Raw genomic sequence first — 17842 nt, 5'->3', positions numbered from 1 at the left:
GAAAAAAAGTGCCATTTTTTTCAATTGTTCAGAAGAGAAAAGGAGAATTTATTTTCATGAAAATTATGTTTGAAAATTCTACAAAAAAATTACTGTAATAACTAAAAATATGAGCAATTAATTTTTGCAAAAATTTTTAATTAAGCAATTCTAAAAAGAATCCTGTTAAAATTGTTAAAATTCCCAAACGTTGGCCAAATAAAAATGCAAGTCAAAATGTTGTAAATTCAAATAAGAGTAACAGTTGCACAAATGAATTTACAACGTTTTAAATTGTACTAGTCATTTTTCTCCACTTCTAGCAGCACTTTTTTCACGCTAATAAATATTAGTGTGTGACAGAATACACTATTACAATCTATTCATACGATTAAATGAATTTTCACAATATTGGCACTTACAACGTTTTAGCGTCATGGCACGCCTCAATTAATTAAATCCGTATTCACTTTACTTTTATCGATAAACGTGCACATTTATTTCTGAAATTCTATAGCCTAAATATAAACTATATGTTATAAATAGATATATATCGATGCGCGCGATAAATATCGATAAATGTATAAATAGGGACTTTAATTTTTAATTTGTAATTATTAAATTAAATTATGTAAATATCAATTTTTTTTCTTATAAATAAAAATGTATAAAAGAAATCTTTCTTCATTTGTTCTCACGAATATTAAACAAGTAGATGAAGACAAATTATTGGTCAGACAAATTTTATTACTCTCGTTCTCTTTCTCATTCTTACTAATAATGAAAAATAAATTATATATGAACAAATTATCTTTTTCGTGAATAAAGTTTTGTGTAAAAAGAATTTATTTTATCTACCTTTACAACAGAAATTACTAATATTTTTAATAATACCGTCAGTTTAGAGATATTGTATTTTATTCTATCCCGTGCAAATTTTTTACTTGCTCCATTATTCTAAAAAATTATACATTGAAAGAGAGAGAGAGAGAGAGAGAGAGAGAGAGAGAGAGAGATATGAATACACGAGCAGCTTACAACGGCTAGAATGTAACTGCGATAGTTTTTTGCTACACATACTTCTGTACGCGAACATCCTACTCAATTTTCCATAACGACTAAAAGATTGCGAGGTTTCGCCCGTAAAATCCCTCTCAGGTGGCAGACGCGAATCTCGATAGCCGAAAGTTTATCGCTGTTTGCGGGAAATGTCGCTCATCGATCATTCTCGATGTAGGATGGATTTGTACAGAACTATACATCGCGTCGCCGTTTTTCATCGGCTACGTCCCTGTGTCCGGAAAGGAGGAGGACCGTCGCGCCGCGATATTCTATATTCTCTCGTTTGTGAGTGAAATTAACGGTATGAGATGAAGCGACGCTATATTATGAAACAGTTGTCCGCCGTTTTGGCATACGCGCTCCCTCGTAAATTCCCGACTAACCCTTCAACCGGCTGTCGTTTCAATGCGGCTTTATGCCACAACCGTCCCCGAAAATCGCGTTAAATGTCACAGTCCAAATACCGAGCCTTCATCATTGCTAAATAATACACGCAGCGAATGTGCAACGTATATTTTAAAGAATAGCCTGCTATTTTTTTTTTAGTTTAATTTGAAGTAATTATTTTACCACACAACGTACATCAAAGAAGTACGTTAAAATGAGACCAATTTCTGCCTAAAAGGGTGTAAGCAAAAGGAATAGTATTTTTGTATATTTTTACCTTCTGGGTATGATAAAGTTATTAAAAAGTTTGTTTAGGGAACATCTCAAAAATTAAGCAAGAATATCAAAATTTGGATAAATACAAGAGTACAAGTTTGTGAGTGAATTTTCAAGTGTTCCCCAAATGTCATAAATTTTTTACAAATTTTATCACGTCCAACGCTATTCCTTTTACTTATATCTTTTTGGCAAAAGTAGGCCTTTTTCAAAAGTAGGTCTTTTGTTTCATTTTCAATCCATTTTTAATCACCATTACATATTCTTTTCGTTTTTACACATTCTCTATTTACGTCAAGAGTGTTTAAGTAAAGTAAAAAATAATACAGTACACCGCGCGGGATGTAGAGAGGAAATCCAACTAGTTGCGTGCGACAACAAAGTAATTATACATGTCGCCTTTAATTTTCGCGAATGAAAACATGACTGCAAATTCCGGTAGAAAATGCCAACGTTATGGGTTTTCCGGGGATGGATGTAATGTGTACACGTCTAACAGGTTATTTTCTTACCTCGAGCATGTTCATCGTCGTAGAAGCTGCCTCGGCTTGCAAACTGCTCTTGCAAATGTGCAAACTACTTTCGTTTCATGGCGCGAGAGAGACGAGATGAGACGAGACGATAAGCACTGCCGCATCGACGAGTTTGTCGGGCGAGTTTCAGCAACTTTACAACACCATTTACTAGCGCGTTTCATGCCTTACTTGGGTATTGATCCAAATTTTGCGGCCGCCATATACTCATTCAAAATTCCATCCAACACCCGGAATGAAATTTGTGTCCGACACCGTGAGGTGACAAAAATATCCCATCCAATTGTATTCATGTGTATTCCTTTACATTGTGTAAATTCATTTATTTTAAACACCTTAACCTAGATCCAAAGTAATCAATATTCAGATTAGAGAAAGATCGAATAGATTAAAAAAAAGCCTTCAGTGTACAAATTTTCATATTCTATATACCTTCATTTTTTCATCTGAACATTTTTATCAGTATGAATTTCAGAATTTCCGTAAAATTGGATGTCAAAATTTCGAAGTTTGTGAAATTGATAGAACTTTTTTGTTTTTGCAGACTTTGATGTCACAAATTTTTAGATCCACTGATTTTTGACACATCGTTTCCTTGCATCAATTGTAACACAACTAAAAAAAAAAATGATTTTCGAATTATTATCGTGAATGAGCTAAGTGAACATTACTCTACCAATTATTAAAAATGAATTAATTCATTTTCATTAAAAAGTTATTGAAATTGTTACAATTAAAAAGGGTGATTTTTTTTAACTCTTCAATCTGTTTTTTTTTATCGTCCTAGACTTTCAAAAAAAAAAAATTCTGAAAAAATGTGGAAAAATTCAGCGATTTTTCAACATCTCTATTACATTATCAAATAGTTTTTAACAGGATATTTTTTAGGGATTCTCGCTCTCTTGTATTTCGGAGAAATTTGAAAATTCGCTTGTTTCGAGAGAAACTCAGATTGCAAGGAGAGTTAAGGGTTGTAAAAACGACAATGATCAAAATAATATTTGATCATATTAAAAACACAAGAATACGTTCTTTCTTTTGAGAACATATTCTTTTCGCCGATATTATTTGATTAGTCAATAATTTTTTTATCAAGTTGAAAAATAGTTATTATTCCCCTTTTCTGAGAAACATAATTTTTTTCAATCATCAATTTTGAAGCAAATGATATATAACTCTAAATGATATTAACTCTAAAATGTTCCCACTTTTATATTGTAATTTAGAAATTTTCGTAAGATTTTTTTTACTTGTCAGACCAGGATTTTCCCTAGAACGGTATTCTCATCAATTTGTAACGCAAATAGCAAATTCTTGAGTTCTCGATTTCCCAAAGCTTCCTTCTTACTTTGAAAAGTCAACGTGGAAAATTAAAGGACGTGACGACACATCACTTCCAACGAGCCACTCTCGATTCTCACGAGACCTCACGTCGAGTGTTATCGACTGACGTCGAGCGGAATTCGCACCTTCCGGGAACACGTGTGGCGGATATACACGTGCGTGGGCTGCAATCCTGCAACCAGAGGATGTCCATCTCCTCCTCTTCTTTCCTCTTGCTTCCCCCCTTATAGTCATCCGACGGACGTTATGACCCACGCTCGATCAAGGCGAATGCGACAGCCGGAGAAGCGGAACACGAGCTGACCATTATAGGCGACAGGGACTGAAAGCGGAAGCGTATTTCAAGGAAGATTCATGTCTACGGGGTGACCCGTAAGCTCCGCGTCAAACTTTAACGATGAGCACAATGAATTATGGAATGTATTGTCTCGCGGAAGCTCCGTGCTAACTTTCAAAATAATGTGCTCGAGCAGACGTATAAGGATGAGACTCGGCGATCGTCTCCGCAAATCTAAATTATTAATAAATGATTTACAGGAAATAACGGAGGAGTTGTCACAGAGGACTTGCTGACAATCCATTTATTTACTGGCACTACGTCCTATAAGAGTAATTTTAGCGAAATTGCAAAAACAATAAAAGTGATATTATTAATAAAAATTGATTGTAATCTTTTCCTGCGAATAAAAACAAATAAAATACATACATTTATTTCATTAATATCTTATCCTTTCTATAAAAATTCTTTCTGTAAATAATAAAAATCGTAATTCATTTAATATATTGTTGATTCTTTGTTTAAAGACTTAATTAAGCACAGTAAATTATGAAACAATCCCTGTGATGTAATAATATTTTATTAAAGTTTTGTTGATAGAAAAAAATCATATATGAAAATTAAACATTAATTATTGGTTCAATAAAGAAAATATAGAAATGATTTACAATTAATTCATTCTCTATAAAAATGTAACTCATTAATGTATATGTATAAAATAACAAAACTCATAAGAAAAGGATTTATCAATTTATTTACAATCAATGCGCAGTAATATGTGAATTATTTCCATCATATTCTTCCTCCCTTTATTTTTGCTAATAAAAATTAATTTCTAGAATTAAAAAAAAATTAAATATATACGTTTTGCATCATTCTACAAATTTCTATTCATAACTTCGTAAATAATTAAATAGACGAGCCGTTCATTAATCTTCTTGATTCTGCTTAGGAACCTAATTAAAGAGTTATAAGGTAGGAGACTAATAACATGAGATACAACGGCTTTATTGCAGCTGGCAGAATATTCCGCTAATTAAATAGACACACAAAAGGAAACCAAATATAAAAAAGAAACGCGAGAACATTAATAAAAAGTAACGACGAGCGTATTGCAATGCCATCGCGATAGCGAATAATGGATGACAGGACGACAGGCTGACGCATATTTCCGGCGTTCAATCTTCAGTATACTCAAAGGGCTCGGGTGGCTCAGCTTCCTTCTCTTCTTCCGGCTTCGGTCCAAAGGCTGAAACAAACCGGAAGTGCTCAAGCGCACACTCTACAAGCACATACTCGATACTTCAAAACATAAACGGAAATTCTGACTCTCGTTCATTTATATGAGTATATAATTTTATTTGTGTAAAATATATCTTTTCTATGATAATCTGAACAATATTAAAAACATATTATAGATCATTGTTAATTTTTATAGATGCAAAATCCCTTAAATTATTAATCAAGAATATTTGAATAAAAGATAAATAAAGATTAACAATTAAACTTTCTTTCTTTAGTTTTGAAATCTGGTAATTAATATATAAATATTTATATATTATATAGGGCGCTCCTCGCCCTAATAAAATAAAATAAGCAAGATTGACGAAACGCTGGCATTAGCAATGGATCATCGACACGACGATAATTCGCAAACTCTTTGACATCTCTGAAGAAGAAAATACCCGCGAAAGCCTCAAAAGTATTATCAAAAAATTAATAACTATCTCGAACATGCCTGTGCTAAAGTATTATTAACAATAACAATTTCAAAGACTCTCAATCTTTAATAATCATATGAATAGAATTATATAGTTCAAAAATTGTTGTTTCACTCTCGTGAAATTTTCGATACAATTATTCCAATTGTAATGTAAAAATATAATTAAAATGTATAAATATAAATTAAAATTGCCTTTTCTTTACAATCAATTTCTGAAAGAAAGTTTTGTGCGTGTGATGAAAGAAAATAAAGGATCAATCACTCACCAGCGACGGGCTCGACGAGTTCCTCCTCGGTGTCCGTCTGCATGTGCTTAACCATGACAATGCCACCGATCTGAATATCTTTAACGGGAGTGTAATGGCTACTCTCGATCAGCTGAATGACTTTCAATTGCTGACGTAGAACTCGCGCAGGATTCTGGAGGACCTCGAAACTCGGCTCGGGCTCCTTCTTCTCCTTTTCATCACCGTCTTTCACCACCTTTTTCTCGGGCTTCTCTTTGGTTTCCTTAGCCTCTTTCTCATCCTTCTTCTTCTCATCCTTTTCTTTCGAAGACGATGTAGCTTCCTTTACCTCTTGAAGCTCCTTCGTCTCCGAAGGTGGATCCTACAATTTTTATTTAGTTTGTTTTCTCTTACATGGCCGAGTGCTGAAATTTATTAGCGTGCTCTTTTATTCGTCATAAATTTATAATGTAAATCATCACGTTGCTAGAATCGTAAAATAGAGAAAACTTTATAGATTATTAATATTTTTACCAACAATCTGATCCTTTGCATAAAAGAGACACATAAATCTTTGATAAAAAAAAAGATTTTATTCTCGCTTAATGAAATTTGAAACTCAAGAGATGAGAACAATGAAATTTAAATACGCAATGTATACTATACAATGTAAACAAATGCGCAAAACAAAACAAAAAATACACAAAGACAAAAATATATATAAAATTCGAATCAATCCATTTATAAATCTTTAAACGAGAGTTTAATAATAAAAAGATATACATGATCCATAAATTCGGTGAGTTAAAAATATTCGAAAATTTAAAGAATCGAAAATATCAAAAATTTCTGCGTGCAAAAACTTCAAAACGCAAGAGTTTACATTCGAAAATTCAAGATATCTCGTTAAAGTACATATAATAATTTACGCTTGAAAAATAATTATTATTTATAATTATTCCCGCCATTTTTTTTTCATTAATTTTGGTTTAGACAAATTACAAGAGAACTTCTTCCTGAAATTTCCAGACATTTCCTTTAATCACTCACCACTTCCATCTTCTCATGAGAATCTCTGGCTTTTCTTTCAGTCTCACGTCTCCTGGCACGAGCCGCGATACTAAGGACAGCGGTGGTGACTTTCTCTCGTTCCTCTCTCTTTTTCTCTTCAAGAGGCGCAGGATAAGCATATATGCTTGGCCTAGCGTTTGATTTGATCTCCAATTTAGGCATCTTTAGCTGAGCGTTCAAGGCGATCAGACACGTGGGCGTGAAAGCCAGAGCCAAACAATGCGCAAGTGGAAACCAGTACCAATACTGAGTGAATACCAGGGCACCGACCACCGCCAACATGTTCGTGTGTCCCGTACGCGATTGTAGAGATACGGTTACATTACGACCACCTAAGAAAAAGCGAAAGTCCTCTCGTATATATATATATATTTCACAATTGAACTTCTCATTGATTTTATATCTCGTTCTAAGATTCGCGAAATTTTTAGGGCTTCAAGAAATTTAGAATAACAAGATCTTTTGTTAAAAATAAAAAATTAAATATTTCAAAATTAGTAAGAATGTAAGTTTAAGGATAAAGTAATGAAAAGTTCCAAGTCCTAAAAATTAAGGAATTCAAAAGCACGTGTGTAAGTCCTGTATAAGTACAAGTATCAAAATTTTAAGGTACAAAAATTCAAAAAATAAATTTCATACTGCAAAATTTTGTTTTCCATGGATCAGAATCTGAAACCTATAATTCGACGATTCATTGAAGTCCAGTGAATAAAGGTGATCCCTGCGTTGCAATAATAAAATTAACAAAATACAGGAAATCCAATGATTTTTTTATGCTCAGGAAAGAAATAATTTCAAATTTGTTGGAATATCTATATAATTAAAATTAAAATCAGAGATTCTGTGAGTGTCACATGCAAGGAACTCTAGAGAAACTTACCGGCATCGATGATCCCTTGCGCCAAAATTGCTCCAAACTTAGCCATCACATCCTCGTGTTTGTCCACAACAACCTTAGCATACAATGCTCTAAAATCTTTAACGCGGGCACACGTCGATTCCGTCTGCTGGATCAGAATCATGGCAGAAGCGATCAATGCGCCTTGCCTGACGAAATTCACAGGATCATTAGTCATTGGGTCCAACAGAGCGATAGCTTCTTTCAAGCCAGTACCAGCACAAGCAATACCCAAGGCCATCGCTGCGCCGTACCTTACATGAGGATTATAGCTCTCCGCTAAGAGAGACACCACACTAGGACATTGCTCCGGAGTCCTGAAACACGAAAAAAGAAAAAAGAACGGGGTGTTAAATTTCAAACTTATTGACTTTTGTCTCACACATTCAATATTACTAATCTCGTAGTAACTTGTTATATTTTTTATATCTTTCTTTTCTTATGTTTATCATTGGCACATTATAATTAAAATTAATATTATATATATATAATATTTCAATTAATTTCTTTTTCCAATTTTCTATTTTCCTTTCGCAATCTTATTTTTATATTTTTTTAAATTTAAGATAGTCAGTCAGCTTACATTTATTTTTGTAAATACATATATATAATTGTAATTACAATTCTTTTTGATCATTTGATTCCTTATTTATTAATAATTTAAACTGTAAATAAATAAATAAATTACAATAAAAAGTTCATCATCTTTCACTGAGAGAACTTTGTAATATTAAATTTAATAAACCATTAATTCTTTTATATATATTTTATCAATAAAATGTGTTACAGCACGGTATTTAGAAGGTTATGGTATTTAAATGAATGTAGGTTCATAAATTTTAATTACGTGATAATTAATTGATAATAATTTGTTATTAATTTAATAGCATCGCCACGCGTCTGGCACACTTGAATATTCACACGAGTTAATATCGAACAATAATTAACAGATCCCCATTTTCTCATTTCTGTTTCAGGAAGATGATTCGGTATTGGTGGACGGAGCTTGCCAGATTCCCGATCCCCTCTATAAATTAATTGGCAGTATAATCTGCTTCTATATTCCGCTAGGAGTGATGTTGTTAACGTATGCGTTGACAGTAAGATTATTGGCGAAACAACAACAAAATATCGGAGGGACTGGAGCAGGTTGGTCATCGGGGTGGTTAGGAGCACCTCAAGGTGCTTCTCAAGGTTCATCCACGACAGGTTGGTGTACTGTGTCACCGTAAGCTAGTTCTCACATTAATTTCTGAAATCTTAATATCGATTCTCTCGAGGAATCAAATCTCTCTTCTCTAGGAATCAAAACAATCGAATATATTTTATTGTAGTATAAATTACTTTCTCCCTACATTTGAGTTTCACTGTGATGTTCACTGTATTGTAGAAATATAAACTAAACTTAAAAATTTATTTTTAAATGTGTGTATATTTATACAATACAACAGAACATTTAGGAATAAATATTTAATTTATTTTAATTGTTCTAATTAATATAAAAAAATAATTTATTTATAATTAAAGCTTCGTAGAATAAAAATTCTTCAAGTGTCTTCCAAATTCGAATTTTTAAAATTAAAAAGCGATCAAGCTTGCCTAAGCTAATTTCTACAATAGAAGCGCTTTTAGAATCGTTATATTATAAAATAATAACTTTAACAAGTGGTTAAAAAGTATTTTTCTTCCTTCTACACTTTTATTATTTCATAGACCACTCCTGCAACTTTATGCTTTCTTCCCATCAATTTGCCAGCAAAGAAAATAAAACAATTATTATTATTATTCCAAATGTTACCTTATTCTTATCAATTTTCTATTTTTAGCAAAAAAATTTTATCTTGAAAAAAAATCATAAAAATAAACAAAGCAATATAAATTATTAAAAAATAAATTAAAATAATAAAAAATACAGAATATAATACGACGATACGGCAATGTATCCTTTTTACCAATTTTCTCTTCTGCGTGACAATATACTTGCCGTTATGTTTTTTTCCTCGAGGATACATTTTATTCGGAAACGAACGAGGCGGTCGGGTGAAGGAAACTAAGACTTCCCACCTGATAAAAATTATTTATTCCGATTTATCGGTCGGCTTCCGAGGACTACAAAGGATATCGCGCGGATATCTGTAGGCGTCTCATAAACGTTTTTCGAGACCGCTAGCGTGAATTCATTCCCCTCAGACAAAGCGTTCCCAAGGGAGATAACCTTCAACGTCCCTCTTTCTCTTCCGCGACGGAAAGTTTCGCTGGAAGCCACATCGTCTATTGTCGCTTTGATTTTACCTGGACAATCCTCCGATTACTGCCTCAAATGGAATTTGCATACCAACTTCATGCCGGAATTCATCACGCTATTTTACACGCCGCGTTGCACAATTATTGCATTTTAAAATGCATTCTTAATGAAGTTTTTGTCCAACTTTGAGGGAAATAAGAGTCACCGAACACCTCATACATATCGTAGAGTTAAAAAATGTAAACGAAATAAAGTAGATTATGAGAAATTTTATTTCTTAAACCCTTACATGTTTTCCAAATAATTATCTGTAACTTCTTTTTTTTTTTAGATAAAGCAAAGCATTTGCACTTCCTTAATTGTTCATGGATTAACCAATTAGAATTTGTTATCCAGTCGCGGATCTCTAGCGTGTGCAATTCGCCATTACTGTATAAATAATTCGTCACGCAACATGAAGGATGCCTAGTGGGCGACGGTCGTATGATTAATGATGTCAACGCGGTACGTTTTTTCGCATAGAATCGATCCCGGGGAATCGATAGAACGGGGGACTAGGCCAGGCTTCTGTCTAGAAGCACTCTACGACAAGAAATTTCGCCGGTACGTCAAGCACGGAAGCATGTCGACGTCCACGACGAAGATATGCAAATGCCAGCCATTATGCAAAGATCTCGGATGCGGCACAGTATGCTAAGAAGGCCCCCGTCCGGTTGCTCGGCGATATGAAAATTAATCGATACCCCGTTACGCGCGAGCCCCATTCACGGGCACTTAATATTCCGCAGGATTGAAAGATTGCAGGAGATGACACAGAAATCCTTTGAGTACCTCATTACGAACACAATTCTTGTCAGTAGACTATAAATATTCCGTTAATTTAAAAGAGGAGATGTAACAAGGAGAAGAAACAACAAAAATATTGCTAAAATGTTGTCACAATTCTTATCGATATAAATTAGAGAGAGAAAATTCGAGAAAGAGTGAAACTCATTTAAATTATACAATATTATTTTTTTACTATTTTTTTAAAGAATAATTAATTAAATAATTTGTAAAATTCCTACTTCCAATCAATCAATACCTATTCATTTTTAATGCTGTCTATGATTCAAAGACTTCAAAGTTCAGTATAATACAGAAGTTCTTGCAAAGTATCTTTACAAGGAGCGGTTGAGTATCTCCTTGTAAAAAGAGCTCTCGCATTAATTCATTTTAAAAAGCATCAAATCAGTAAGAAGAAAAAGACAAATTCAATCTTCAATCTTCAATCTTCAATCATTAAATTGACTGAAATCTCCCGTTTTTCAACAAAAGACCGTCTCCCTTCCCAAACGAAGAGTAAATCCTGCATTTTCCCCGATGCTCTCCAATCGTCAGTCGCTAAAAAATCCCAATATAAAAAAAAAAAAAACAAATCCTCTTCATTCACGGATAAAATAGAAGATCACCGGAATCATCCTTCCTTCTCCGATCGAAAGAAAACTCTGATTAATCGCTAAAATCTCCGGTTCTCCGATAATTCGCGCAGGGCTCGAGCGACGGGGCACCTGGAAGAGATACCTCTTGAATAAGGGTTCGGGCGGCAGTGGCGGCACACCACAACACACCTCCGGCACGTCGACCGACACCGAGCTGACCACCCTCGACACTCACGAGCTCTGGCTGCAGGAGAGCGAGCCACCACCCTCGGCCATGTCCGCCCTTCATGCCTTCGGCGCGGAGATGCTGAAGTTGTCGAGGGGTCTCGAGGGGATGGCCGGCAGCTCCGGCAATCAAACCTCATCAAAATTGACAACCCAACACCACCAGCATCAGCAGCAGCAGCAGCAGCAGCAGCAGCAGCAGCAGCAGCAGCAGCAGCAGCAGCAGCAGCAGCAACAGCAGCAACTGCTGCAACTGCAGCAACACGGTCCCTCACCACGCAGATGCAGCTTCCGCAACGGGTATGGAGATTGCAAGTCAATTATATGTTTGCGAATATCATAAATCTTTCTGTAAGCTCACTTTATGATTGCGACGATTGATAAATTGACTCGAATACAATAAAAATATAACCTGGATGGAACAAGAAGAATATAAATTATAAAAATTGACAACAAACAAATCGTATACGACATATTGGCTCCTTTATTTCAAAAATGACACAACTCAAGAAATGTAATTATCAAATTTTTACTACGAATGAGTGACGTAAACATCTCTGTCAATCTTATCAAGAATGAATTAACTTTACTTGATAAAAAAATAGTCGAAACATTGTAACTCAAAGAATAATTCTTAAAAAAGAGCGTCGTAATTCAGAGTGATTCTTTAAGGATAGTTTTTTAAGGGTTGTGAAATAAAAATAACAAAAATTATATTGATTATGCTAGAAATATATCTTTTTTCTTTATCTGAAAGATTAATTTTTTGAATTTGTGTCTCTTTTGAAGTAAAAGAGCAATCTATAAATAAGTAGAAATAAGTAAAATTTTAATTCATCTTATTTCTATTTAACGTAAAAGCTTTCATTTCTTAACTTTTTAGACACTTCCATATATAATTTTCTATATATTATATAATTTTTAAAGTTTTTTTTCCGTTTTATTTTATTCTAGCTGTTTTTCTGTTCCTTTCCCGTTTCCTTCTGTGATCAAACGTATATCGTTTTATGCAAACTGCTTAGAACACAACGATGTATCCCAGGCACAATTTTGTGAGAAAGGAATTTCCGTGCTTGTCTGAGTTTTCGCGGAAGATGCTTTTGCAATTATTAACGACATATCCATCGCATCGTAACCTGCGTGCCTCTCAAAACACGCCATTGTGCTTGACGGCGGCACGTTTCCGTGGCAATACGACAGCACGAATTTGCGTCACTTTGTCACTCCGGCTCGCACAACACCGTGACTACCACGAGATGCGGTTAGCGTTGCGTCAAATCAACTTACGGCGGCAGCCGAGAGAGTTTCCGGTGAATTTGTGTCATCCAATGTACCTACGCATGCAACTATCGTCGAAGAGTTTAAGTGAAGAATGTCTTACTATATTCCATACTCGTCTACATCGTGTCTACAATCTAAATTTATGATACTCGATTTTCATCTCTCAATATTCATTAGTCTTTAAGTCTCATGTTGCTGAAAGATATACCTTCTAAAAATTAATAGCATTGCCCTCAAGATGTTTTTGGGGAAATTTATTCTTTAAAATATTTTCGCTTCTCTATATACATTCCAGGCTAAAAATTTGAAAACACTCTTTAAAAATTAACATCAACAATTATTCCTTTTATATACTTAAGAATTTTTAAAGGATCTCAATTTTAGAAGTAAATGTCAGTTGAGAAAAATCAACTTTAAATTCATCCGGGATTCTAAGATATATTTCTTGGGATGTCCTCACACGGGATCATTACTCACTTCCTCACGGAATCGAATGAGAGAGAGAGAGAGGGAGGGGAGGGAATTATATTTGACGTCGTTTAGAGCTTCCAGCGTTGATCCACGGGAATACGCAAACTAAAAGTGGAACGAGAACGTAGTGGCCGGAATATTAAAAGCTAGACTCCTCCGTATCGCTGTAAAATATGTTTCAATCATAATCCACCGATCTTTCTGCTGTCTTTCTGCTTTTCCCCTATGTCTTCTTTGCGGGTTTGAAAAGTATTTACATATGTTTAAAGTTCAAACGTTCAGATTTCAAAAGATCAGGTTAATCAGACAGAGATCTCGCGACAATAAAATATACAAGAATTTAATAATCGCAGAACAAAATTAAAACTCATTACGGGGATGAAATCAAGAAGGATGAAAATGCAAAAAAGATTTTAAGATCTAGAAGGATCTTAGAATTTTCAGAAGGTAGCAGAACGCGAGAATTTGAAAGGAATGCGATTCCAAGCGGTAGAAGTCTGAAGAAAAACAGGAAATCTACGATTTGAGACACGCAAGATCTTCAAGACGCGGGCGGTCGAAAAGATCTTGCGAGAGGCGGAAGAGCGGAATCGTGGCGGAATCGCGGATGCAGCTGAAAGGCGAAAATCTTTCAAAGTAAATTGGTGCAATCATTACACAGATCGCTATATTTCAAATTGCACAGCTTCCATTTCCAGCGTCCTTCTTTACTTTTGCACCTCTTAATGGACATATTAGTAACGAAATCCCACAGAGAAAGTCCTTTTTGGCTTTAATGATATATTTAGAGAGATTTTCCTTTCCAAAAGTGCATCCGTCATAAAAATTTAAACAAATCCCAAATCGTGCAAAATCACCGGAATCCTTTTAGAAAGCTGAAAAATTTAATTCTACGTCAAACCAAATAATAATACGGAGGAAAAAAAAGTTACTTGACTAAATTAGTTTAGTTTGTAATTTTATACAATTTTATCATATATTTTACGAAGCGACGAAATATATTACATTTAAGCGGATAAAAGTCGCACGTGTGGTTACACAGCTTCTGCAATTTTTCAAATTTTACATGTTCTCGCGACGATCGAATTTCCCGAAAGTCTCCTCGAATTCTCGCGAGACTCACATGAAAACGCGAAAGCAGACGCGCCAGAAAGGTCACCGCGACGACGAGAAAACCCATTTATACACGGTAGCCTCAAAGTGGATTGCACTTAGCTGCTGGCATTCAAAGTGCAAAGCAAAACGGACCAACCTCCATACAGGAACGAAAAGGGTGAGCAAAGGGGATGATGGGGGAGGGAGGTCGCAGATGGTGAGTTTCGCTCGTTCGCTCCTGGTCGCGTACTTAAGTAAACTGCTCTTGCCCCGTGTAAACCTCTAATAAAGGAATGCACTTAGGATCGTGCCCCTCTGAACGTATCAAACGAAGATTACCTCTCTCTATTACTCGCAGAGGACTTTGCCTTTTACAGATTCGAGTTGCTTTCTGTCGATCTCGAATTAAATAATAATCACTCGAGTATTCAAAGATCTTCCTTAGGATGTTTTCCCTCTTCAATTGTTATAAATTAAATTGTATTAAATTTAATAATAGAGTATAAATAGAATCAGAGGATGTACAATGTATAGAATGCAATCGAAATAAATAAATTATGAAATAGTGATTTGTAAAAAATTAATAAAATCTTTTTTATACAAGATTTTCTTTTAAGAAAATTCAAAAAAATTAACGACACATTTACGATATATTTCTCAGGTTATTTAAATTCAAAGTCAAAGTTTATAAAACAGTAAAACAACGAAATATATCAAGATCGATTTGTTACATATCTTCCTACTCTTACTAAACTCTTATTAAAATGGTGTTTTCTTTTAAAATTTAAATTTTACTCTCTCTCTCTCTCTCTCTCTCTCTCTCTCTCTCTCTCTATAAAATTTTTGTTGAATTTAATTTTCAAATAAAAAAATAAATAAAAAATTAGAAATCGACACAGAAAATATACATTTTAACTTAAATTATATATGACAAATTAACATAAATTTTAATGGAAATATAAATAAAACTTTATATATATAATAGCAATTTCTTAATAATCCAATATTTAAACAGCAGGAAGAAACCAAATTATATTCCCTGTTTAAAATGCATTTTCGAAGCTGTTTCTTTTTCAACCAGACTACCTTCCCATCCCATCCTTTCTCGACCCCATCAGTGTTTATCTCGACCAATATTTTTCTCAATTTGCCGTCAAGACCGCGACCGTAATCCACTCCAACGACAACGGGCCGTTTCTCTTCCTTCTGGAAACACCCTCAATTATCTTCCAAAAACCTCGCCAACGCATTTCCAAAGCATTGATAAAATTGTCACTCTTCAGCAACGATAATGTTTCGATAATATTGCGGAAAATCAGAGGGCGTAGAAAAGGATAGCCATTTTTATTTCAATTTTAAAGGACGATTGTCGAATTCTGTCTGTTCTGGAAATCACCGAACTCTTTAAATTTTTCTCAAATTTTCTGAAAAAAATTTTCTAAAATTTTGTATAATTTTTTTCATCTGTAATCATTAGTCTATTATTATTTTGTTCTTTTTTCTTTCTTTCAAATCATTACCTTAATTTCTTCCTTAAAAATCTAAATTTTCTTCACCTTATTATTATTAATTATATATTCTGATATATTATTTTTTTCTCAAAAAATTCAGATTACCGATTCTCATTAATCTCCTCTCATTTTCGTGTTATTACCTGAACATTCCTTTTTAAATCTCTTTCGAGATTTCATCTACCCGCAATCGGTAGCAAAAGTTATCGATATTTAAAATTATAGATATTTGAATAATCCACGTAAAATGGATGATCGATAACGGACTGGTAACGATCGACGATAGAAACGCGTGTATTCCATGCCCGTCAAAAGTTCTCGGTACAGGTGCATATCTCGCGTGTCTCTAATTTGCAAGGACGGAAGCAATTTTTTCCTCTCGCGCGCAAGCTCATCCAATCTCGCGATCAATTACCGCGCCACGCTGCAAAATGGGATGCAATCGCATTTTTTTCTTTCCCCTTTTTCTTCTTTTTCGCCGTTTTTCCTCTTCAACTGCATGCGGCCGACCGATTCCGCGTATCAAATGATAAAGGGACTCGCGTACGTATCGAAACAATAGGTATGGTGCACATTTCGTGACGGCGATATTTGTGGATTCCCTTTGAAGCTGGATTCGTGACAAAAATATCCAAATATTTTCTCTCTTCGGTAGACTTTAAAACGACTCGCGTGAAACAATAAGAGGATTATCCTATGCCGAATGATAAAGGAATCGGCGAATCAATCTTTCGTTCGCATAGTTTTGGTTCATGGCATATAGGAGGATTATTTTTGACTCGATTGCGATTGATAAGAAAAGCTTTTGTCATGCATTAAAACTTTTCAGATATTCTTTTTCTCTTCGGTTTGATTTATAACGGCCGAAAGAGAGATTATTGAGCGTGATAAAATAACAGGATTCGAGCATTAATCCTTCAATAAAACGTTCATACCTTTTTATCGCAGTGAGGATTATTTTGAAATCAATTACAATTGATAATAAAAGTCTTGTCGCGCGTAAAGTTCCCCAAAAATTTCTCTCTTCAACTTGTCAATTTTGTGGTAAATAAGATAATATAGAAAGTTTATTAAACAGATGCAAATAATACACCTGTTACAAACATTTCATTTAATTAGCTTAATTTTCGAAATTCCAGATTCGTCAAAGAAACTCTACACTGAAAAAAGTTTACTAAATTTTAATATATATTTGTTTAAATAATTCTAACGAAACTTACAGTAAATATTTACTTAATAAAAAATAATAATAATAATTAAAATTAATAGTTCTTGTATCAGACATACAAATAGAAATATGTTTGCATTTAGTTAGTAGTATTCAAACAAATATATTCATTAAAATTTAGTAATCTTTTGTTGGTGTAACTGTGACAAGGCATATTTTTCATGCATATGATACGTGCATTCAAACTGGCTGACTATTTATAGACAACTCATAATTGAAATCATCTTTCTAATTACTCTGTAACCCATAACTGTCATTATACTTCACTTATAATTTTTTGTCATTATAGGTGAAAATTAGACCGAGAATAATTCAAATAAGAAAAGGAGTCCTATTTTTGATTGAACCAGATTTTGATAATTTGTTCATTTGCAAATCTACGTATATGAATATTAAACATCAAGACTTGAACCGAAAATAGGATTTTTTCTCTTATCTGATTATTTTGTTTCTTTGATTCGCTCAAAGAAAGCTTTTGCTATTTGTTATTTTTATACGTTAAGTTTTAAATTTAAATTAATCAGCAAAGTTATTATATATAAGATGGAGAGAGAGAGAGAGAGAGAGAGAGAGAGAGAGAGAGAGAGA

General features: G+C 33.9%; 1 protein-coding gene across 1 annotated transcript in view; it reads right to left on the bottom strand.

Moving 5' to 3' along the window:
- Window positions 1–4589: 4589 nt before the first annotated feature.
- The window catches only part of LOC105621905 (26S proteasome non-ATPase regulatory subunit 1), a 58874-nt gene continuing 45621 nt past the window's right edge, over window positions 4590–17842 (bottom strand). Inside the window, exons 11-14 of the mRNA XM_012203341.1 lie at window positions 7760–8094; window positions 6859–7211; window positions 5848–6190; window positions 4590–5107 (exon numbers count right to left, since the gene is read on the bottom strand). Coding sequence (XP_012058731.1) covers window positions 5037–5107; window positions 5848–6190; window positions 6859–7211; window positions 7760–8094 — 1102 coding nt within the window. The 3' untranslated portion in view covers window positions 4590–5036. The remainder of the gene's footprint in view (window positions 5108–5847; window positions 6191–6858; window positions 7212–7759; window positions 8095–17842) is intronic.

This window comes from Atta cephalotes (genome assembly GCF_000143395.1).
Source record: "Atta cephalotes unplaced genomic scaffold scaffold00038, whole genome shotgun sequence".
Lineage (NCBI taxonomy): Eukaryota > Metazoa > Arthropoda > Insecta > Hymenoptera > Formicidae > Atta > Atta cephalotes.
The sequence above is the reverse complement of the archived record's forward strand: the minus strand, read 5'-3'. Positions and strand labels throughout refer to the sequence as shown.